The sequence below is a fragment of the Rhinatrema bivittatum genome, chromosome 5, assembly GCF_901001135.1.
Source record: "Rhinatrema bivittatum chromosome 5, aRhiBiv1.1, whole genome shotgun sequence".
Taxonomy (NCBI): domain Eukaryota; kingdom Metazoa; phylum Chordata; class Amphibia; order Gymnophiona; family Rhinatrematidae; genus Rhinatrema; species Rhinatrema bivittatum.
Genome location: NC_042619.1, coordinates 104,696,778 through 104,720,762, shown reverse-complemented (window position 1 = coordinate 104,720,762; position 23,985 = coordinate 104,696,778). Strand labels below are relative to the sequence as shown.

The 23,985-nt window shown below is 46.9% G+C and overlaps 1 protein-coding gene across 3 annotated transcripts in view; it reads right to left on the bottom strand.

The window, feature by feature from the left end:
- NBEA (neurobeachin) overlaps nt 1-23,985 on the bottom strand; it is a 2,460,099-nt gene that overhangs the window by 2,246,438 nt on the left and 189,676 nt on the right. For all 3 annotated transcript variants that reach the window (XM_029602688.1, XM_029602690.1, XM_029602689.1), the window contains exon 7: nt 11,924-12,043. In XM_029602688.1, the coding sequence (XP_029458548.1) occupies nt 11,924-12,043 (120 nt within the window). The remainder of the gene's footprint in view (nt 1-11,923; nt 12,044-23,985) is intronic.

Genomic DNA, 23,985 nt, shown 5'->3' with positions numbered 1-23,985 from the left:
GAAAATCACTTTCCATGTGAGATATCGAAGGTCACAGGAATGAAGAGGCTTGAATGGTGGTTTCATGAGCCAACCCAAAACCAGGTTAAGGTCCCAAGAAGGGGCCGGAGGACGGAGTGGAGGCTTGAGGTGAAGCAAGCCTTTCAGAAAATGTGTTACAAGGGGTTGTACTGATATAGGAACATCCCCGACACCTTTATGGAAGGCGGCTATCGCACTGACATGCATTCTGATGGAAGAAGTTTTTAGACCTGACTGACAAGTGCCAGAGATAGTCCAAAAACTTTGTGATTGGACAGGTAAAGGGGTCAAGCGACTGAGAAGAGAACCAAGACATAAACCTGATCCATTTTTAAGAGTAAGATTTTCTCGTAGAAGGCTTCCATGAAGCAATCAAGACATGGGAAACTGATTCAGAAAGATTAATCTTTCAACATCCATGCCGTCAGGGACAAGGCTTGAAGATTGGGATGGCAGAGGCACCCGTCATTTTGAGTGATCAGAAGCGGGTCTTTTCCCAAGGGAATGTGCCGCGAATGGAGAGATCCTGAAGTATTGGAAACCACACTTGGCGTGGCCAGTGAGGTGCTATCAGGATCATGGTTCCCTTGTCCAGACATAACTTCACGAGCGTCTTCAAGAGAAGAGGAAGTGAAGGGAATGCATAAAGTAGACTGGTTGCCCACGAGAGGGAGAATGCATCTCTGGGTTGAGAGTATTTGCTGCGAATGAGAGAGCAGAAGTTCTCTACTTTGCGGTTTTGAGGAGATGCAAAGAGGTCTATTTGAGGATATCCCCACTGTTGGAAGATGGAGTTCGCTACTGAGGGATTGAGAGACCACTCATGCAGTTGAAAGATGCGACTCAGATTGTCTGCCAACACATTGTCCACTCCCGGCAACCAGGTGGCCCTGAGGTACATCGAATGGGAGAGAGCTTCTGCCCATATCTGTGCAGCTTCCTGACACAGAAGGAAGGAGCCCGTGCCTCCCTGTTTGTTGATGTATCACATGGCCACCTAGTTGTCCGTCTGGATCAGGATAACTTGATTTGAGAGGCGATCCTGAAATGCCCTGAGAGCATATCCGATTGCTCGAAGCTCCAGGAAATCTATCTGGTGTTTGGCTTCCTCTGGAGACCAAGATCCTTGTGTCCGCAGACTGGCCACATGGGCTCCCCAGCTGAGGTTGGAAGCATTTGGTGGTGAGAGTTAACGGAGGGTCTGGAGTCTGAAAGGGCAAGCCTTGGAGGAGATTGTTCTGATTTCTCCACCAGGCAAGAGACTGACGGAGTGAATCGGTGACGTGGACAATGGTCGACAGGGGCTGAATGCTTTATTTGTTCATTTTTATATACCGAAGTTTAGCGAGAGGCCTTCACTCCGGTTTACATTTGAAACAACGAAATACGTGTAGAAACCATATGAAAAGTCATTACAGTAAACTGATAGACCAAGATTTACATCTAATGATATGATTGGTAATACAACATTTTGGATATAATGAGATATAGCGAGATACAACAATATAACATAACGAGGGATAACACAATAAGAATAACAAGATGGTTGGAAATTCACCATTTAGGATAAATTAACAGCAGGGGACAGGTTATGGCTCTGGTTGTGACAGTGGGTACAAATGGATTGGCGTTAGCAGGTTTTCTAGTGGTATATTGGGAGTATCATATGATTTAAATAACTGTAATGGTAGGGATTAGTGATATGTGTATAAGATTGAAGTGTCCGTAAGGGTATGGGTGTAGGATGATTGTAATGGGTAGTTTAACCGATCCCGTCTTTTGAAGGTTTCTCTGAAGAGCCAGATCTTTAGATCTTTTTTGAAGGTTTTAGTCCATTGAGTCCATTGAGACTGTAGAGTCCACTGCATGACTCTCATGGCCAAACAGGCCATTGGTGTGACTTGCACTGAGGACGCCACATGTCCCAGGAGGATGAGAAAGTGGCATGCAGTCACGGAGTGCTGAGACTGCAGCTTGTGTACAAGAGATACGAGAGTGAGAGCTTGCTGTCGAGGCAGAAAAGCCTTTGCCTGCAAGGTTTCCAAGTCTGCCCCAATGAATGACAAGGTTTGAGATGGGACTAAAGAGGATTTGTTGTAATTGACGGGAAATCCTAATGAAATTAGAGTGTGTAAGGCTAGATTGAAGGACGACAGAGCAGCTTGCTGAGTGGGAGCCCTGATTAACCAATCGTCTAGATAGGGGTAGACGTGAACACCCTGAATCCTTAGGAAGGCTGCAACCACCATGAGGCATTTCATGAAAACCCGTGGTGCAGACGCTAGGCCGAATGGAAGCATTCAGTACTGGTAGTGCGTGGGGCCTACTAGAAACCTCACGTATTTGCGATGAGATGGAGTTATCGCAATATGAGTGTATGTGTCCTGGAGGTCGAGAGAACAGAGCCAGTCTCCTCTTTGTAGAAGAGGAAGAAGTGAGGTTACCATTTTGAACTTCTCTCGCTGGAGGTACTTGTTGAGGGCTAGTAGGTCCAGAATAGGACGAACGCCTCCCAATTTTTTGGGGATTAGAAAGTACCGGGAATAGAATCCTAGGCTGTGCTGAGAGTAGGGTACGGGTTCTATTGCCTTGGACTGGAGAAGGAGGGAGACCTCCTGATCCAGAAGAATGGAGTGAAGAATGGACTCCCCACGTCGGTTGAGGTGGGGAGTCTGGTGGCATGGAGAGGAAGTTCAGATGGTAACCATGAGAAATTATCACCAGTACCCATTGGACTGAGGTGATTGAGTGCCATATGTTGTTGAACTGGCATAATCGACCTCCCACTGGTATGTGAGGCAATGGAAGCTGGCTGTTGCTCTCTAGGTAGAAGTCAAGAACCTGGTTGAGGAGCCGCTTGCAGTTTTTATGTCCGTATCTGACGAGACTGGGCTTTTTGAAAAGGTCTCATGGAACGGGATCTGGCTGGTGGCAGGTAGGATTTCTTCGGGCGGAAGAATGACTGTTTAGAGTCCTTTTGGAAGGGCTGTTTTGAAGAGTAGTCAGAAGGTATCAAAGAGAGCTGTCTAAGAGTCTCATGATGGTCCATAAGTTCCGCCACCGTCCGTTGAATCTGTTCTTCAAACAGATTATCTCCTACACAGGGTATGTCAGATAACCTGTCTTGTACCTCAGGGCAAAGGTCGGAAGACTTGAGCCAAGCCCATCTCCTTGCCGAAATAGCTGCTGCAGATACTCTAGTAGCAGTATCAAAGATATCATAGGATGATCTGATCTCATGCTTGCCTGCCTCAAACCCTTTGTTTACTAGGGTTTGGAGTTGCCCTTGAAATTAGTGAGGCAGGGTGTTTGTTAAATCTTGTATCTGCTTAAAAATGACCCTATTATATTGGGTCATATAGAGCTGATAAGCGGCAATTCGGGAGATGAGCATTGATCCTTGGAAGACACGGTGACCAATGGCATCTAGAAACTTCTGTTCCTTGCCAGGAGGAAAAGAAGTGTGAGGCTTTGATCTTTTTGCTCTTTTCTGTGCGGATTCTATCACTATAGATTGGTGATCCAATTGAGGTTTTTGAAAACCTGGAGCTGACTGCACCAAGCAGGTAGTGTCAGCTTTTCTGTGGACTGGAGCAATGGAGCCAGGATGTTCCCAGTTCTTCTTGAGGAGATCCAGAAGAACCTGTTGGATAGGGATGGAGGTTATTTCCTTGGGAGCATCCAGGAATTGAAGCAACTCCATCATCTGATGTCTATCATCCTGTTCAGTCTGTACTTGGAAGGGAACAAATTCAGACATTTCCTTCACAAAATTTATAAAGGAAAGGTCCTCTGGAGGAGAACGCTTTCTACTTTCAGTGGGTGAAGTTGGTCAAGGCAAATCATCGGTGTCTGGGGAGGAATCATCAGTCCAGGTATCATAGGGATCAGCACCTGTCCCTCTAGGAGCTAGAGGGGGATGGGGTGGTAGGATACCCGAGGGTCCTGGTCTAGGCTCTAAAGGAATCGAAGGAATAATTGGAGGCACCAATGAAGGCATCGAAGGCACCGGCGCAGAAATCGAGGGCATCGATGGCTGGCTCGGTGGCGCCGACGGGCATATCGGTACCGATGGTTGGATTGGTGGCGAGGGATGTATCAGCATTGATGGCTGAGGCAGAACTCCCGATGGAGGGATGCAGAATGATTGTTCTCCTCCCGATGATAAAGTAAGCAGGGAGGGCACCGGAACCATTGGTGACCCGGGGTCCATCGGTGGAAAAGTGGCAATGAGCGCTTCCATCTTGGACAGCAGCGGTTGCAATGCTGCCGGGATCGGGTCGGTGGTCTGTTCCACAATCGGTACCAGTGTCGGTGCCGGAGGAACCTGGAGTCATTGCACCTCCTTGTCGATGGCCTCCTGAACCATCCGGTCCAGTTCTTCTCGGAGACCTGGAGCAAGCAGCCCTGGCTCTGGAACAGAAGAAGGAGGCAGAGGCATAGCTGGAGGGACCACCATTAAAGGCGGAGTCGCAGCTCCCGATACCCTGTCGGGTGAGGGTTGCCTCGGTGACCCGGTCGTCGAAAAGGTCGGTGCCTTTTCTGGATGGGGTTTCTTCGACGGCGGCTTGGACAATGGCGAGGTCGATGATTTCGCTCCCTCGATGGTCCGAGACTTTCGATGTCGATGGCGATGTTGATCTCTATGATCCCCTCTGTCCTGAGGGGGAGTAGAGGTTGTTGAAGGCCGAGATATCGTCGACCCTGGACGGTCACCAGGCGGTGGTCGATGCTGGCGCGAAGTTGACGGAGCCGGTTCTGAAGACGTCAACGCAATGGATGGAGTCAGGGTTTGAGCACGGAAGAGAAGTTCCATCTTCTCCATTCTGGCCTTGCGACCTTTTGGTGTCATTAGGACACATTTTGTGCAGGTCAAGACATCGTGCTCTCGTCCAAGATACATTACACAGACTTTATGGCAGTCTGTGATGGACATGGTGCGTTTACAGTCCGGGCACCGATAGAACCCCGGATGCCATGGCCATGAAAAAATTGAGCCGCGGTACGGTCAACGACCAGTAGGCCGCGAGGGTCAAACTCGACGGTAATCGACGAAAAATGGGTAAAAACTTACCGGAGTACCGCGGCTTGAAAAAGTTAAAGGAGGCACCCCTGTGGGGCAAATTAACTTATAGTAATTCCATGAGGAAAATTACTGTCAGGAATCTCTGCAGAGCTCCTTAACCACGAGGCTACTGCTGTGCGGAAAAAAGAAGACTGTAGGGGCCCCCTGCTGGCTGCAGGGTTAGTGCCATGCTGGGCATGCCCAGTAGGGGCCAGTCAAAGTTCTGGAAACTTTGACAAAAGTGTTCCGTGATTGGGCTCCATCCTGTGATGTCACCCATATGTGAGGACTACCATCCTGTTTTTCCTGAGAAAGCAAATGTTGCTTACCTGATGTAACAGGTGTTCTCACAGGACAGCAGGATGTTAGTCCTCACAAATGGGTGACATCGAGGATGGAGCCCTGTACGGAAAACTTTTCTGTCAAAGTTTCAACAAGCTTTGACTGACACTGGCACACTGGGTGCACTGAGCATGCCCAGCCTGCAATTATCCCTGTGAGCCACAGGTGTCTCCCTCAGTCTCGTCTTATAGCTAAAAAGCGCAAGCGAAACTAAAATAAAAGTATACAGACCCAACTCCGCGGGGTGGCGGGCGGGTTTCGTGAGGACTAACATCCTGCTGTCCTGTGAGAACACCTGTTACATCAGGTAAGCAACATTTGCTTTCTCACAGGACAAGCAGGATGGTAGTCCTCACAAATGGGTGAGTACCGAGCTGAGGATGCCCGGGAATGCACCAGATACACCGCAGATGCGCAAAGGCGTAACGACTGAGGTGGAAATGGGAACGGAGGGCATCCGCAACACCATAATGGGTTCGTGGAAGGATGTTGGGTAGTGAATTGAAAAAAGTAAGAGTAGGCGGACTGGCCAAACATGGAGCATGCCGGCTAGTCAAATGTAAGCAATAATAGGCTGCGAAGGTATGGAGAGGACTCCAGGCTGCAACCTGATAAAAAAGTACAAGCAGCAGTAACCAAAGGGAAGCTGTTAAGGCTAAGACGGACACAACAGTATGTGGATACCCACAGTGTTGTAGTGAAATGTCTGCTTGTTGGTAGGAAAGGAAATATAGACCACTTAATCAGAAGGATTAGGTCTGTGTGGCCACTGGAAGTAGCAGCTTGACCCTTGCATGAAGGAAAGAGTCAAGTGGAATTCACATGGAATGCAGTGCAATGTAGATAGAATGTAAGCGCAGCATTACTGTCCAGGAATGTGGAAAACCCAGTCTCTCCCTAGGGCGAGAGAGAGAGGTTAGGAAAAATTAATAGAGTATTTCCTGAGGAAAGGAGATACAACATCTACCTGAAAAGGATAGAAAGTTGAATGCGTAGAACTACTCAGTGGCAGAGGAACGGAGTCAGGTGAGTATGGAAAGAGTGCATAACTCACGGACCCTGCTGGCAGGAATGACATTAAGAGGGAAAGAAGTTCCCTTGCCAAACTGTGGAAGAGAGGAATGGAAAGGCTCAAACGTAGAATGTATGAGACTTATAAGGAGAATATATATGTTCATTCCGTGATTAGAGAAATAGAGGCGGCTTGATCAGTGGATAATGCATGGTAAGCAGACTCAGAGAGGATTACCGAAAACGGGAACCCAACTCCCAAAACGATACACCTCCTAAGAGAAAGGTGTATCTATGTGGAGGATGTCTGGAGAACAGAATCCGAGGGAGTAAGAAAAAATGGTGGAAAAGTAAAAGGGGTAATACCTCTTTTTTTTTTTTTTTTTTTTTTTTTTAGCGTCAGGAGATAAAGCCTGCCATATTAAACGGCAAGATTTATGTTTAGAAGGTTTTGTGACGCTACCAGAACCTAAGAACATCAGTAAGTCTATGATTTGGGACTGACTGGTGAGGGAATAAAAGGTTACTGATATGATGGATTGAGAAGTATGGGAAGCATACTGATCTCAGTCAGGGAGTGGGGAAAAGAATACTGAACCCCATCCCAGTTCAACATTAGAAGAATGCTGGCTACGAGAGGCAGCAGAAGAGATATATTGAAGAGGCCTTTGATGGAAGAAAAGGCATCTAAGGGAACGCATAGGAAACATGTGCAGGGAGCAGAACCTGTGCATCGTATGGAATGATGCAGACGCCGAGGAAAGTTTAGTTAAACTCAGCGTTAAAAGATTTGCCCTGTACACATGTAATTGAGACCATTCGAGAGGATAGAACCTACGTGGAGAAGGTCAGATAGAGCGTTCATTAAATCTCTTAGATATGTGGCCCAAGGACGCATGAAGTGAACAAGGGCCAAGGGTAGAGCTGCGCAGCTGTCTAGCAGAGCAGCTAAGAGGTAATGCGTGCTTATGAGTTGGAAAGCACATTGTCCCTATGCTGTCTGTCTGTATGCACAAAGAATTGTTGCAAAAGCAGTATTGGAAGGCATAAGGGCATAACTCATGGGTGCAACATCCAGGAAGTTTATGAGAAACTATGCTGGAGTGCAATAGATGCATAATGGGTTGACAGCTTTCAGGAGAAACTTTATAACCCTAAGGAATTGCGAGCATGAGTCGAAGGAGACTAGGTCCTAGTTCGAACTGGGATAAGAATCAGGGACGAAAGCAATGAAACCACTTAGGTCCATTGAGTATAGAATGTCACTGAATATAACCCATAGCAGTTTTGAATTATGAGAAAAATGCATAGTGGGAAGAAACCCCATAGCCCAACCATGAAAAGTTGAAAGGCTGAGGTTATGGAAAATATGCGCAGGGACATATAACAATGTATCAGAATGTCTGTGCGCATGCTGGACAAGAGGGTCTTAAGACTGTGGTGTCCAGAAGTGTTACAGAAGGGATTTATGGCAGTGACAGTAATCCCAGTTAGTAAATGTATAGTGAGTCCTGAAAAAAGTGAGAGCTCCTTGCATGTACTGAAAGTGGTTAGCAGTAGTCTATGCAAGGAAAGTGAATGATGTTACACTCCGCAGAGAAAACAGCTTTCACCAACAGTGATGCAAGAGACAGTTCACTTACCGAAGCTGGTGCCAGCGGCAGAGCTTGGGGTTGTAATGTTGACTCACCATAAAGCACATAGAAACATTAAAATAATGTACTTACTGCAGTATGGAGTGATGGTAACCAAAGATACCATTGTACCTGTGACGTCTAAAGAAAGTTGGATTTTCTTAGGTCCAGGATGTGCGGAGAGTAACTATTTTCTGTTAAAAGAAAGAATAGTGCAATTAAAACTCCCCAACCCCCCTCCCTTCTCCCCTCTGCACTTCGTAGCGCCTGGGGGAGTGTACCGGGACTTTGGTACAAGGTGGGGTGGCCGCTCTGATATCTGACCAGATGGGAGACCAGGAGGTGTCCCAATGGAGGATATCATGTAGGCTCCTGCAGGTGTGTGAGCGGTAAGTGGTACCCGCATTTCTGTATGCTGTACAAGGAGACACTGAGACCTGTGGCCAGGCCTCAAGGTGGACTTGTACATGGGGCAATGGTTGCTGAATCTCATGTTTAGCAGATCAGCCAATGCAGCTGGACCTTGGTTGGGAGGGAACCAAGAGTCAGAGCATTGGTCGGCACAGGGACTTGTTACTGACAAGAGAAGAAGCCCTGCTGCAATCCCAAGAAGATAGAGGGGTTCTCCTGATATTGTGGCTAACATAGCTAACATAGCGATATGTGACACTAATACAGTTCTAAAAGGCACATGACCCAGAACTTTTCGAACCACGGTCCGAATGGGAGAACACAACTCTATGGGAATGCCGCCGAAGCGGGTACTTACCATCCGACGTGGATCGCCGCAAGACGAGCCGGTGAAGATTGTTGACTCCGACGGTCTCCGGAGTCCTCGAGGGTAAGGCCGGGGACGTAAACGTCCATCTCGCTCTGAAACCCGGTATGGTGGCACAGGTACAGAGGAGACAGGCCAGGCGTGAGTGGCGTTTAGACTGCTAAGTGTAACAGATGGCCATAGTCCCACACCACTTGACGGTGGGGCACGCCAGGAACAGAGGAGCCCTAACGGAACTCATGTTCCCTTCCCTCTTCACAGCGGCTCGATGTGTCGTGACGCCAATGCAGAAGCTGTCGGACCTGGATCCGGAAGTTCTGGATCACCAAGGACTGCCAAAACTGTAGGAACAGTGCTGATGGCAGTGGTGATGTCGCTCTGCCCGAGCGTTGTCCAGCCTGGAGAAGGATGGCACCGATGTGCTGGATGGCGTCAGCGGCGGACGATCACGATGTCGGCGATGATGGGTGCCACGGTGCTCGGCCCGGTCCTTCCCCAGCGCCGAGATGGAAGCCCTCGTCGTCCTGGAAGGCGATCGATGACGAACTGTCAGCACGCCTGCTCTGCTCCTGACACAATGGAGTGTCTTAAGCTAATACGGGGCTTAAAAAAGAACCCAAAGCGTGGAGCAATGTGAGGAGGCGAGGGTATTATGTGGCGGTGCTATGTCGGTATTGACGATATTGAAGGCAACCTAAGGGGCTTCGAGGATATCATCAAAATGGGTATGAAAAATCGTCGATGACTGGCCAGGAGAATGATGACAGTGACGGGCACTGACAGCAGTGGCATAGGTATCTTTGAAACGATGTGGAATCGAATAATCGAAAAACATTGCCGTTATTGAAAAAGATACCGGCATCGACTGAGTCGAAGTCGAATCAATAGGGCGTCAAGGACATCGAAGGAAAACGGAGGTGTCGAGGGCATCGATGCATGGAGGCGGGCATTTATGCCGTTTGTGGCATGGCCACGGGCATCAACTATAGGGCCACAGACGTTGACGGTATCGATTTGGACAGACTCAGATTTCCAAGTGTACATGGCATCGGTGCCCCAGACACGTGTGTCGGTGGCATCGATATGGACATGTATGGAATCGATGGCATGGATCTCCCAGTCGATGAATTCCATCCCGGCATCAACGCCAGTCCTGGAATCGGCATGGGCATCGATGCCAGCCATAAGGCTGGCATTGGCATCAACGCCCATCCACGGAATCGAGCCGGCATGGATACCCACCGATGGGACCCACCTGGGCATCGAATTTCACCGATGGGAGCAGCCTGGCATCGACTGCCCTCGATGGATGCATTCTAACATAGATGCCCATGGATGAAACACCTGGGCATCGGTGTCCATCGATGCAAAAGGACCTGGCACCGATGCCATCGACGGACGGCCATCCGGCACCAATGCCATCGACGGACAAGCCATCCGGCACCGATGTCCATCGATGGGGACCATCCGGCACCGATGTCCACCGATGGGGACCATCCGGCATCGATGCCCACCGACGAATCGATGTGGCACCGATGCCCACCGATGGAAAAGGGCTGGACATCGGTGGGGAGGATGGGGCATCGATGGCATCCCCAAAAGGGGGGGTGGCATCGATGAAGTGACCCTGGGATCGTTAAAAAGTGTCTCGGGCAGCGGTGGCGGCGACCCGAGTATGCATGGCAGTGACTAACAGCGTGTGCGTCAATGGCATGCATCCGGGTAGGGACGGCACCGAGGAAGCCCAAGGAAAAAAACAGTGCGTAGGAGGAAAAAGCCTGGTAGCACTGAAAAGCAAAAAACATGGATAAAGGCATCAGGGCACCGTGGGGGGAGGGGCGCTGATGACATATAAAAGCCCAGGGCGGTTTAGGAGGGTCCCGGTGTAGCGATAGGGTATCGACTGCGTGAGGGTACCAGGGAACGAAGGACTTGAAGCTACAGAGGTCCTAAAGTTAAGGAAAAAATCCCTACCCCACTAGCATAAGCAAGCAGAGTGTCACAGAGATACTCGCAAGCTGTTTAAAGCTAACTGAAAAATGGGGGAAGGGAAGGCTTCAGTCAGTTAACAGCCTTAAGATAGTGACAGGAACCGACCGAAAAATAAGAATTAGTACTCACCGAGCGTCGTAAAAACGTACGCGGAGGGAGACCTGTGCAGGGAAAAGTGTTTTTTGAAGTGAAAAGTTAAGTGTTTCCATGAGGTAATTAGTTAAAAAATCCTCACAGAGCTCCAACCGCTATGCTGACTGCAGAGCGGAAAAAAGAAGACTGAGGGAGACACCTGTGGCTCACAGGGATAATTGCAGGCTGGGCATGCTCAGTGCACCCAGTGTGCCAGTGTCAGTCAAAGCTTGTTGAAACTTTGACAGAAAAGTTTTCCGTACAGGGCTCCATCCTCGATGTCACCCATTTGTGAGGACTACCATCCTGCTTGTCCTGTGAGAAACACTGTTTTAAATAATTTTCTAGGAACTTTGACAGATGATACTGTATCAATGAAGAATTCTATATTCTTCCAACATGAGGGCAATTTAATGGATAGCCCTCTGTGAGCTCAAATTTTTTCTATACACTTTATAATGTATGCAATATATTCAAGGAACTTTCAATTAATATTTTTATTAATTTTCTATAGACCTTTGCGACATGGAAATATACATGTCAGAGTTCCAAAAATACAAAATGTACTGTTTATTTTCATTAGCTATACAGCATATTTACTAGCCAAGGACTGTCAGTGAGACAGACAGAAGAGAGTTAAATGTGGGAAAAATCCCCAGGCTGCTGTACCATAACCTCAGTAGAAATCATTTTCAATAGAAATGGAAGCCCAAAAGAAGCAGAAGGAAACTGCACAGTCAACATTTTTTAAAAAGAATAATTATGACATTAGTATTTCCTCCAAAACAGGAAAAGACCTTACAACAATTTCACTATTCATTCACAAATCATCCAGCATCATTGTTCTTTCTTGAAATTCTTGAAGAAAACAATATTGTGGTTACCATCTGTCAAGCATATGCAGTCAAGAAAATATTTTAAGTGACAAAGAAAGAAAACAATGCTTACCTCATTTGTGTTAACATGCCATGCCATATCACCATATGATACCAACTGGCCATTAACGTAACATCGAATTTCACTGTTTCTCCAGCGGTTGTAGATATGTACGATGCTGATCATATACCACTAAAAGAAAAAGAAGGCATGATCTCAGAACTATGAAAATCAACAACTGGTGAATGATAAAGGTATGATACAAAGATATAAATCCAAACTGACTAAAGTTTCTCTAAAGAGAAACCGGACAAAAAAAACAGGACAAAAAAACCCACATATTTCCCTTGGTCAATCTATATTATTTAATAAACAGTCAAGCGGGGGAAACACCCCCCCTTCTTTTTTTTTCCTTTTTTAAAGACCATATTAGGCACTACCAGCATTAAAAAGCCTTCACTACCTTAAGCATAATCATCAGTCTCAGTCATACGAGGTCAGATCTACTGGACTGATTCTGATTTCATAACAAAGAATACTCCACATTAAGTGCATGTTTGTATGCTATTTTTATGATCAAAAAGGGGTAACCTCTTGATATCATGCTTGTATTTAGGTCTTGAGCTTGGATTTTGAAATCACTTTTGTTAGAACACAGATGTCATAGCTGCAGGAATAGGTCCACTGGTAGGTTTTCTTTTAACGTACTTGGATGGAAACTAGAATAACGTAGTAAATTGTCTCTTTCAATAGGCTTACAGTATAGAGAAATACTCAATCCTTACCCATCTTTGAAAATCAAAATGTCTAGAAAGGATATGTTCCGGGCATCCAATTCCTCAGAAAATTGAAGTAATGAGTCTAAGGTGTTTATCCAAAGCACTAACTACTGAAGATGCTCTACTATGGAAATCCATAAAAAGAAAACTGACAATATACCTTGACCAACAGTAAATATGATGAAAGCAACTTTAAAGAAATTATTCTTTAAAGTGAGCTAAGTATAAAATGGCAATGTGGTAGCCATGGTTGCTCCAATGGCTGTGCCATGTAGTGGTAAATAAAATTTGTCCAAAAACTGAAAATAATTATGTGATAAGCCTAGCTCTGCTAGCCTCACAACAAAGTCAGATGGAATTCACAGAGGATGATGTTTTCCTAGCACCTGACAAACTATAGTGAGAGCTGTTCACGGAGAAATATTTATATAAAGGGATTGGATGTCAAGTGTTACTAGAATTGCTGCAGTGCAGTCAAATGATATTTTTTCTAGAGTGCACAGCATATGCTTTGAATCCCTTGCAAAGGAACAGACTTGAGATGCTTCCTTTTTGAAAAAGCCATCTACAACAATAGACAAGGATTTAAAAACAGAGCCCACAGATGCCATAATGGTTTTTCCAAGTGGATTTATCAGTTATTTATGGATTTTAGGAACAGTGTAAAAAAACAGGTATGGAGGAATAATTTAGTATCAAAAAGTAGATCTCACAGCAATTGAGGAAGCCCCTTGATTTGGCTGTTTTAAGTTCGCCCTGTATAGATTGAATCAAAAAGTGAGTAGGATAATAGACTTGATCATTTAACTGATGTGCAATCTCAACAAAATATTGGTCCCAATTTTGAATTATTACAGCATCCACTTTATCAGCAGATTTAATCCCCAACCTTTTAATTATGTTTTAACTACTTCAGTGCTTCAATTTCTGCTTTACTTACATTATGAAAATCTAGGGGAGTCACATTCTGCTTTAGATAAATCATGTAGCACCAATTCCACATATGTCCTGACATGAGCAACAACTGGACCTGGTAGAATCCACCATGATTTTGGTTATATACAACATCACATGCTTCCATGGGAAGTTTTGAAAAGAATTCAAACCATACAGAACATATAGCATATGGACACTTTTCTTTTTTGTGAGCAAGCAATCATTGGTTCATCTTGACAAGATCCTCAGTTACAAAGTTTCAAAGCTAAAGAAATGCCCTGACTGTAATCATTTGTAGTTTGTTTTATCATCTTCCCTTGTAACAACGTATATATTGGTAGAACTAAGACATGTACGAACACGGTTAACAGAACATAAAAGCTGTTTGGCCACATAGAAATTACAGGCAGCTGTTATATCCCATTGTCTCAAGTAAGGACACACACAATCTGAGATGAGGTGTTCTTGAGCAAATGTCTGTTTAAGCAACAGAAGGTGATAGGCAGTCTCGTTTAAACAGAGATCTTTTACCTTAAATCAATCTTTCCTAATGAACTAAATTCTGAAGTGGAGTTGTATTCCATAATTTAAAAATTACTTCTTTTTTAAGTTTTATACTGTTAGTATATGTGAAAGAATTTAAATATCTGTCCCAGCCGGGAGTTTCTGCTTGTCTTGGTGCCAAAATGAACAAAATGCCAATTAAGACGGGGTAAGACTCATTGCAAACTCTGCTGAGTTGTTCTGTGCTGTTAACAGTGTATTGCAATACTAAATATTTATTAATCTGGCCATTGGTTGTTTTTTTTCAGTCAGTAGAAAAGCCAATTTACTTTATTTTTGATTTTTGAAGTATACATGACTTCACTGCTTTGGTTTTAAAGATGATTACCTCTGATGCAGAGTTGCTTCGAAACACGGACCTATACTTATGAGATTCAGGGTCAGCACAATTGTTTTAGGATTTTGAGATGACAAGCTAAAACATTTGCAATGGAACATTAAGGACAATATACTTCATTGAAAAGATAAGTGAATTTATATTTGCAAATACTAAAAATAAATAAATAAATATATATAATCTATAAATCTATATCTGTATATCTATATATCTATATATATATATAACTGTAATGGATTCAACATGAGGCAATGAATGTTGCGGTCCCGGTCGCTAGGCTAACGACCGGGTCCTTACCTTTCTGCTGCCTCCCCCGGGCTCGCCGCGATCCGCTGTTCCTGGGGCCTGTAGGGCCGCATGGCAGCGTCTCTCTCCACGTGGAGACGCTGCCGAAGGCCGACTCTGACTCCTCCCACTGCCAGGCAACGCGCGCGCGAGGAGGGGGCTCTTAAAGGTCCAGCACCCGGAAGTGCTGAACCGCCCCGTTCCTGACGTCAGACGCTGGCTGGCTATTTAAACCAGCGTCTGACTTCCTAGCTGTGCCTTTGCAACGTGGTCGCTCCTTTGAGTGGTTAGTTGCCTTGATTCCAGTTCTGGTTCCTGCTTGTTCCAGCCGTGCCTTGCTTCCAGCTCCGGTTCCTGCTTGTTCCAGCCGTGCCTTGCTTCCAGCTCCGGTTCCAGCTTGTTCCAGCCGTGCCTTGCTTCCAGCTCCGGTTCCAGCTTGTTCCAGCTGTGCCTTGGTTCCAGCTCTGGTTCCTGCTTGCTTTATACGTATCCTGACTCCAGCTCCGGTTCCCGATTCTCCTTGACTTCAGCCAGCCACGAACCTTGGTCTTCTTCACGATTCTCCTTTGTCTTCAGCCAGCCACGACCCTCGGACTTCCTCACGATTCTCCTTGTCTTCAGCCAGCCACGACCCTCGGACTTCCTCACGATTCTCCTTGTCTTCAGCCAGCCACAGACCTCGGACTCATTCACGATTCTCCTAAGTCCCAGCGACTCGGACCCCTACGGGCTCCTCCTGGGGGGGTCTCGGGTTTCCAGGGTGAAGACGTCATCAGTCCGCTCCAGCTGAGCTCCGCCTCCCGGCTTATTTACACCTGTGGACATTGTCCACCTCAGCCGGCCCAAGGGTCCACTATTGACTTTCATCACAACATAACAGTTTGCAAAGGCCATGGACTCGGCGGACTCCTCTCCTGTGCACGCCATCCCTGGCATGGCCCAAAGAATCCAGCAGCAACAGCAATGCCTGGAGGTCTTAGCTGCTACGGTGGATCGTCTAGCCAGTCGCTTGGACGCCAATCCTCCGCCGGTGGCACAACCTCCGCCTCTGCCGGCACCGCAAAACCCCGTGCAGACTCAGCTTCCAGCGCCTACTCGTTACTCCGGGGATGCCAGATCGTGCAGGGCGTTTTTGAATCAGTGCTTCATCCGCTTCACCTTGCTACCGGGGCAGTTCCCGTCTCATGCCGTCAAGGTAGCATATATTTTGTCTCTGCTCGATGGGAGGGCTATGCTGTGGGCCTCTCCCATGTGGGAGAAGCAGGACGCCATGCTGCACAATTTGCAGGATTTCGTGACTCACTTCAAACAGACTTTTGATGAGCCAGCTCGTGCAACCACCGCTACCACTGAAATTCTACAGCTACGACAAGGATCCCGCTCTCTGGTGGAGTACGCTATTGAATTTCGTACTCTGGCGATGGAACTCAGCTGGCAGGATGACTGTTTGCGGGGTATTTTCCTGGAAGGCCTCGCAGGTCGTATCAAAGACGAGCTGATGGCTCGCGACCTTCCCCTCACCCTGAATGGGGTGATAGACTTGGCCGGGAGGATTGACCGGCGTTTGCAGCAATGAGCTAAGGAGGGTCGAGTTCCTCGTCGGCCTGTTTCATTGGCGCCCTCCTTCTCCAGGTCTCTGACTGTACCTCACAAGACACCTTCAGCCACCCACAGTTCCTCGGAGGAACCTATGCAGCTTGGATGGGCGCCTCTAACCGAGGAGGAGAAGAGACGACGCCGCACTCAGGGCCTGTGCTTATATTGCGGCACTAAGGGTCATTTCCTGGGTCAATGTCCTGCGAGACCGGGAAACGCTCAAGTCTAGGGAGAGATGAGGAGATTCCCCTAGGCTATGTTAATGCTACTCCTCAATGTACAATTCCTATAACGTTGGAGTATCCAGGTGGCTCCTTTCAGACTCTAGCTTTTATTGATTCCGGAGCCGGAGGGAACTTTATCTGGAAATAACTGGTACACCAACTAGGACTACCTACTAAGCGCCTGATACCTCCGTTACAGGTTACCTCTATCCGGGGAACCCCTTTACCTGGATCCATTTCTGAAACTACGATGCCTCTCACTTTACGGACGGGCGTGCTTCACACTGAGACAATCTCCTTTTTGCTACTTGAGAAATCGGTGCACTCTGTGGTCCTGGGACTCCCTTGGTTGCAACAACATGCTCCGGTGATCCATTGGGACTCTCTCCAAATTGCACAATGGAGTCCTTACTGTTTCCAGAACTGCCTGGATCCTGTTCCTAGACCGGAGATATTACTCTCTCACTCAGCCCTGGAACTTCCTCTGCCTTACCAGGAATACGCTGACGTGTTCTCCAAACAAAAGGCTGAACTGCTTCCATGCCATCGGCCCTTTGACTGTGCCATTGATTTGCTACCAGGCTCCACTCCACCGCGGGGTAGGGTATACCCTCTTTCTCTGCCAGAAACCCATGCAATGTCAGACTACATTACAGAAAATCTTGCCAAGGGATTCATTCGTCCTTCGCACTCCCCTGCAGGAGCAGGGTTCTTTTTTGTGTCCAAAAAAGATGGCTCCCTCCGGCCATGCATAGACTATCGAGGCCTGAATTCCATCACTAAGAAAGATCGCTATCCCTTGCCTCTGATCCCAGAACTGCTCGATAGACTTCAGGGGGCCAAGATCTTTACAAAACTGGATTTACGTGGGGCATACAATCTGGTTCGTATTCGTCCCGGTGACGAGTGGAAGACAGCGTTCAACACGCGAGATGGACATTACGAATACTTGGTAATGCCTTTCGGCTTATGTAATGCCCCTGCTGTCTTCCAGAATCTAATGAATGAGGTACTCCGGGAGATGCTTCATTCTTTCGTCATAGTGTACCTTGATGACGTCCTGATCTATTCCCAAGATCTCTCTTCTCATCGCCAACACGTCAAGCAGGTCTTACAGGCTCTAAGAGACAATCATCTATACGCTAAATTTGAAAAATGTCAATTTGAGCGCGAGTCGCTTCCGTTCTTGGGATACATCGTTTCCTTGTCCGGTTTCCAGATGGACCCAGAGAAGGTGGCAGCCATTGTCAATTGGCCTCGCCCGTCTGGCCTGAAGGCGCTACAGCGATTCCTTGGATTCGCCAACTTTTACAGGCATTTTATACCACATTACTCCCAGAAGGTAGCTCCTCTCACGGCGCTTACTCGCAAAGAGGTTAACGCTCACGATTGGTCCACTACCGCCTCTGCTGCCTTTGAAGACTTAAAACAAGCATTCCTAGCCGCTTCCTGCCTACGACACCCAGATCCACAATGACCCTTCATCCTGGAGGTCGATGCCTCGAATCTGGCTGTCGGAGCGGTGCTCAGTCAACACGATACTTCTGGCAAATTGATGCCATGTTCTTACTTCTCTAAAAAGTTTTCACCTGCTGAATGTAACTACGGCATCGGAGACAAAGAAATCCTAGCCATCAAGTTAGCCTTCGAGGAGTGGAGGCAATGGCTGGAGGGGGCTAATCATCCGGTGACAGTGTACACTGACCACAAAAATTTATTGTACTTAGCCCAAGCTCAACGACTAAACTCGCGGCAAGCAAGATGGTCACTCTTCTTCAGTCGTTTCAATTTCATCCTCAAGTTTCGACCAGCAGAGAAGAACGTTCGAGCCGATGCTCTATCTCGTACCTTTCAGCCGGAAGAAGTGGACGACTCTCCACGAACCATCCTGGATCCTGCCTGTGTTCAACTAACTACCACTTCCATTGGTTCCTCAAGTAAGACTGCGGTTCCTAAAAGGCTTCGGAGGAAAGTCTTGTCTTGGGGCCACGACTCGTTGACCGGGGGGCATGCTGGTAGACTAAGAACATTGGATCTTATAAATCGTTTCTATTGGTGGCCTGGTCTTTGACGTGATGTTTCCCTTTACGTGAATTCTTGCCCCACTTGCGCCCTGCAGAAACCGCTTAATGGCCCTCCGAGAGGTTTACTACAACCGTTACCTGTACCCACGGAACCCTGGACACATATCACCACAGATGTTTTGGTGGAACTCCCGCCTTCGCAAGGCAAGACTGTGGTATGGGTCACGGTGGACCGCTTCTCTAAAATGGCTCACTTTGTGCCTTTGCCCAAATTACCTTCCGCCACTGAACTGGCTTCTCTGTTCACACACCATGTATTCCGTATTCATGGTCTGCCTCAGGACATTGTATCTGACAGAGGTCCTCAGTTCACAGCCAGGTATTGGAAAGCCTTATGCAAAAAATTTAAGATCCAGCTGAGTTTCTCCTCCGCTTTCCACCCGCAAAGTAATGGGCAAACTGAACGCATGAATCGTTCATTAAAGTTGTTCCTACGAGCGTTCATTAACCACAATCAAGATAATTGGGTGGAGCTTTTACCTTGGGCAGAATTCGCCTATAATAATCAAATACATACGGCGACTGGGAAATTGCCTTTTCAAATTGTGTATGGTAAACAGCTCAAGCCACCGTTACCTCTACCAGTACCAACCTCCTCACCAGCTGCTCAGTTGTCCGCGGACCAATTGAGTAAACTTTGGTCCTCTACTCAACACCGACTTCAGAAAGTTGCACGCACTGCTAAACGCTACTACGATCGACACCGAAAACCTGCATTCGCTTTCCTCCCAGGCGATCGAGTGTGGCTTAGTACAAAGAACATTCATTTGAGGCAACCTTCCAAGAAACTCTCACCCAAGTTCTGTGGTCCTTTCCGTGTAGCGGAGAGGGTAGGGCTGGTCTCTTACCGTCTACGACTCCCAACCACTTTACGCATTCATGATGTCTTTCACGTCTCTCTCTTAAAACCAGTAATTCTTTCCAGATTTCACCCCAGGCCTCTTGAGGACGCTTCCACCACTACGGATGAGGATCCTACGTTTCAGGTACGAGAGGTCCTGGATGCTCGTTTCGCGAACAGACGTTGGGAATATTTGCTGGCCTGGGAAGGTTGTGGAGACGAAGACAATACGTGGGAGCCTGCCCGCAACATCTTGGACAAGACTCTTCTGCAGCAATATCATCTGGACCATCCTGACAGGCCAAGTCCTCTGAAGAGGGGGCGTAAAGGAGGGGGTACTGTTGCGGTCCCGGTCGCTAGGCTAGCGACCGGGTCCTTACCTTTCTGCTGCCTCCCCCGGGCTCGCCGCGATCCGCTGTTCCTGGGGCCTGTAGGGCCGCATGGCAGCGTCTCTCTCCACGTGGAGACGCTGCCGAAGGCCGACTGACTCCTCCCACTGCCAGGCAACGCGCGCGCAAGGAGGGGGCCTCTTAAAGGTCCAGCACCCGGAAGTGCTGAACCGCCCCGTTCCTGATGTCAGACGCCGGCTGGCTATTTAAACCAGCGTCTGACTTCCTTGCTTTGCCTTTGCAACGTGGTCGCTCCTTTGAGTGGTTAGTTGCCTTGATTCCAGTTCTGGTTCCTGCTTGTTCCAGCCGTGCCTTGCTTCCAGCTCCGGTTCCTGCTTGTTCCAGCCGTGCCTTGCTTCCAGCTCCGGTTCCTGCTTGTTCCAGCCGTGCCTTGCTTCCAGCTCCGGTTCCAGCTTGTTCCAGCCGTGCCTTGCTTCCAGCTCCGGTTCCAGCTTGTTCCAGCCGTGCCTTGCTTCCAGTTCAGGTTCTGCTTGGTCCTGCTGTGCCTTGGTTCCAGCTCTGGTTCCTGCTTGCTTTATACGTATCCTGACTCCAGCTCCGGCTCCCGATTCTCCTTGACTTCAGCCAGCCACGAACCTTGGTCTTCTTCACGATTCTCCTTTGTCTTCAGCCAGCCACGACCCTCGGACTTCCTCACGATTCTCCTTGTCTTCAGCCAGCCACGACCCTCGGACTTCCTCACGATTCTCCTTGTCTTCAGCCAGTCACGACCCTTGGACTTCCTCACGATTCTCCTTGTCTTCAGCCAGCCACAGACCTCGGACTCATTCACGTTTCTCCTAAGTCCCAGCGACTCAGACCCCTACGGGCTCCTCCTGGGGGGGGTCTCGGGTTTCCAGGGTGAAGACGTCATCAGTCCGCTCCAGCTGAGCTCCGCCTCCCGGCTTATTTACACCTGTGGACGTTGTCCACCTCAGCCGGCCCAAGGGTCCACTATTGACTTTCGTCACAACATAACAATGAAGACTTAAAATGCTGGTAGTGCCTAGTATAATGGTCTTTAAAAAATATATATACGATGGTTTTAGTTTATGGTGGTTTTTCGGCTTGACAATTTATTAAATAATATAGATTGACCAAGGGAAATAATTTTTGTTTGCAGTATAAACAAGTTTGCTTACCGTAAATGGTGTTTTCCGTAGATAGCAGGGAATTTAGCCATGCATCGTGGGTGACATCATCTGTGATGTCACAAGGTGGAGCTTACTCTCTTAGCTCAAAGAAGTGCGCATAACCTCAGCTTCCCGCTCTCCTCCAGCTTCTCCTCAGTTGGTTTTCCAAGCTAAGTGCTGGTGTAGGTGTTGAAATGAAAAGATGGCTGTCCAGGGAGGTGAGAGGGAATGCATGGCTAAATTCCCTGCTACCTACGGAAAACACCGTTTACAGTAAACAAACTTGCTTTTTCCTGTTGATAAGCAGGGCATTTAGCCATGCATCATGGGAGTCCCAAGCTCATAGGTTGCAGAGATATTGAAGTCAAAAAACTTCTTTTTATTTTTGCAACCTATGGAACGTGGACAGCCATCAAAGGCTTTGAAACAGATTGAAGAATTGTGGATCCCAATGAGGAATCCGATGTGGATTGTTGATCAAGGCAATAGTGCGTAGTAAAGGTGTGAATGGAAGACCAGGTTGCTGCCCTGCAAATGTCTTGGATAGGCACTCCCTGGATATGCGCTACTGAAACAGCAGTTGCCTTGATTTGGTGAGCTTTAACTGGAGTGGTAAGAGGTATTGACTTCTTAGAGTAGCAGTACTGTATGCAAACCGTAAGCCAATTAGAAATCGTTCTTTTAGAAACTGGTTGTCCCGGGTTGAAGGAAATAAACAATTGAGAGGACTGCCGGATTAGATCAGTTCTGTTTTTGTAATAGGCTAAAACTCTGTTACAGTCGCATGTATGAAGAAGCCTTTGTCAGTAGTCAGAATGTGATTTGGGGCAAAAGACTGATAAGGAGATTGATTTGTTTAAATGAAAGGCCGATATCACCTTTGTACTTGTTTTAAATTCTTGTTAATAATTGAACCATTTTGTACACTGTATTTCCTGTTGAATGTAAAGCTTATTGCTGTGTTATTGTTTATTGTAAACCAAGGTGATGTTTTTAACGTGCCGCGGTATATAAACAATCACTAAATAAATAAATAAATAAGGGTGAGTTCGTAGTAAGACCTTATCGTGGTGAAACTATAGATATGGACAGCTGACTACCAGTGCCTGTAGTTCACTTATTCTTCTCGCTGAAGTGATGGCTACCAAGAAAAGAACTTTCTAGGTTAGGAACTTCAACAAAGAGCAGGACATAGGTTCAAATGGTGGATTCATTAATGCTTCGAGGACTAGATCAATATCACATGGAACTACTGGCTTTTTAATGGGCAGGTGCAGGCGAAACAAGCCTTTCATAAATTTGGAAATTTAAAGATGAGACAAGATGGAGCAGCCATCATCTGTGAGGCTATAGCACTGAGGTGAACTCTGATGGACGTTATTGCTAGTCCTGAAAGGGACAAGCTGAGCAGACAGGTTAATAGTGCCTTTGGAGGACAAGAAAAGGGATTGATTCTTCTGAGGCTGCACCAATTAGAATATCTTTTCCATTTGAATGCACAATTCCTTCTGGTGGAAGGTTTCCTGGATGCAATAAGAACATCTACGATGCTTGGGGAGAGATCCATTGAGCTTAATATTTGCCGTTCAACCTCCACGCTGTCAAGTGAAGGGAGGACTGCATCTGGTGGATCAGACTCCCTCCATCCTGTGAAAGGAGAAAAGGGTCTTTGGTCAGTGGCATTGGAGGATTGATTGAAAGATGAAGAAGATCTGCATACCATGGTTGTCTCGGCCATGAAGGAGCTATGAGGATTAAATCCGCTCCGTCTGCAATACATTTTTGAATTGTGCGCGAGATTAGAGGTATGGGAGGGAAGGCGTATAGGAGGCCGCTCCCCACGGAATCAGGAAAGCATCCTGCGACATCCTGTGTATGTTGGGAAGAAGAGAGCAACATTTTTCTACCTTCCAGTTTTCTTCTGATGCAAACAGGACTATCACTGGAGTACTGGTAGAAGTAGTGTATTTGGATTTTCAGAAGGCGTTTGACAAAGTCCTTCATGAGAGGCTTCTAAGAAAACTAAAAAGTCATGGGATAGGAGGCGATGTCCTTTCATGGATTACAAACTGGTTAAAAGACAGGAAACAGAGAGTAGGATTAAATGGTCAATTTTCTCAGTGGAAAAGGGTAAACAGTGGAGTGCCTCAAGGATCTGTTCTTGTACCGGTGCTTTTCAATATATATATAAATGATCTGGAAAGGAATATGACAAGTGAGGATATCATATCTGCAGATGATACAAAATTATTCAGAGTAGTTAAATCACAAGTGGATTGTGATACATTGCAGGAGGACCTTGCAAGACTGGAAGATTGGGCATCCAAATGGCAGATGAAATTTAATGTGGACAAGTGCAAGGTGTGGCATATAGGGAAAAATAACCCTTGCTGTAGTTACATGATATTAGGTTCCATATTAGGAGCTACCTCCCAGGAAAAAGATCTAGGCATCATAGTGGATAATACTTTAAAATTGTCGGCTCAGTGTGCTGCAGCGGTCAAAAAAGCAAACAGAATGTTAGGAATTATTAGAAAGGGAATAGTTAATAAAACGGAAAATGTCATAATGCCTCTATAATCACTCCATGGTGAGACCGCACCTTGAATACTGTGTACAATTCTGGTCGCCGCATCTCAAAAAAGATATAGTTGCAATGGAGAAGGTACAGAGAAGGGCAAGCAAAATGATAAAGGGGATGGAACAGCTCCCCGATGAGGAAAGGCTGAAGAGGTTAGGGCTGTTCAGCTTTGAGAAGAGATGGCTGAGGGGGAATATGATAGAGGTCTTTAAGATCATGAGAGGTCTTGAACGAGTAGATGTGAATCAGTTATTTACACTTTCGAATAATAGAAGGACTAGGGGGTATTCCATGAAGTTAGCAAGTAGCACATTTATGACTAATCGGAGAAAATTATTTTTCACTCAACGCACAATAAAGCTCTGGAATTTGTTGCCAGAGGATG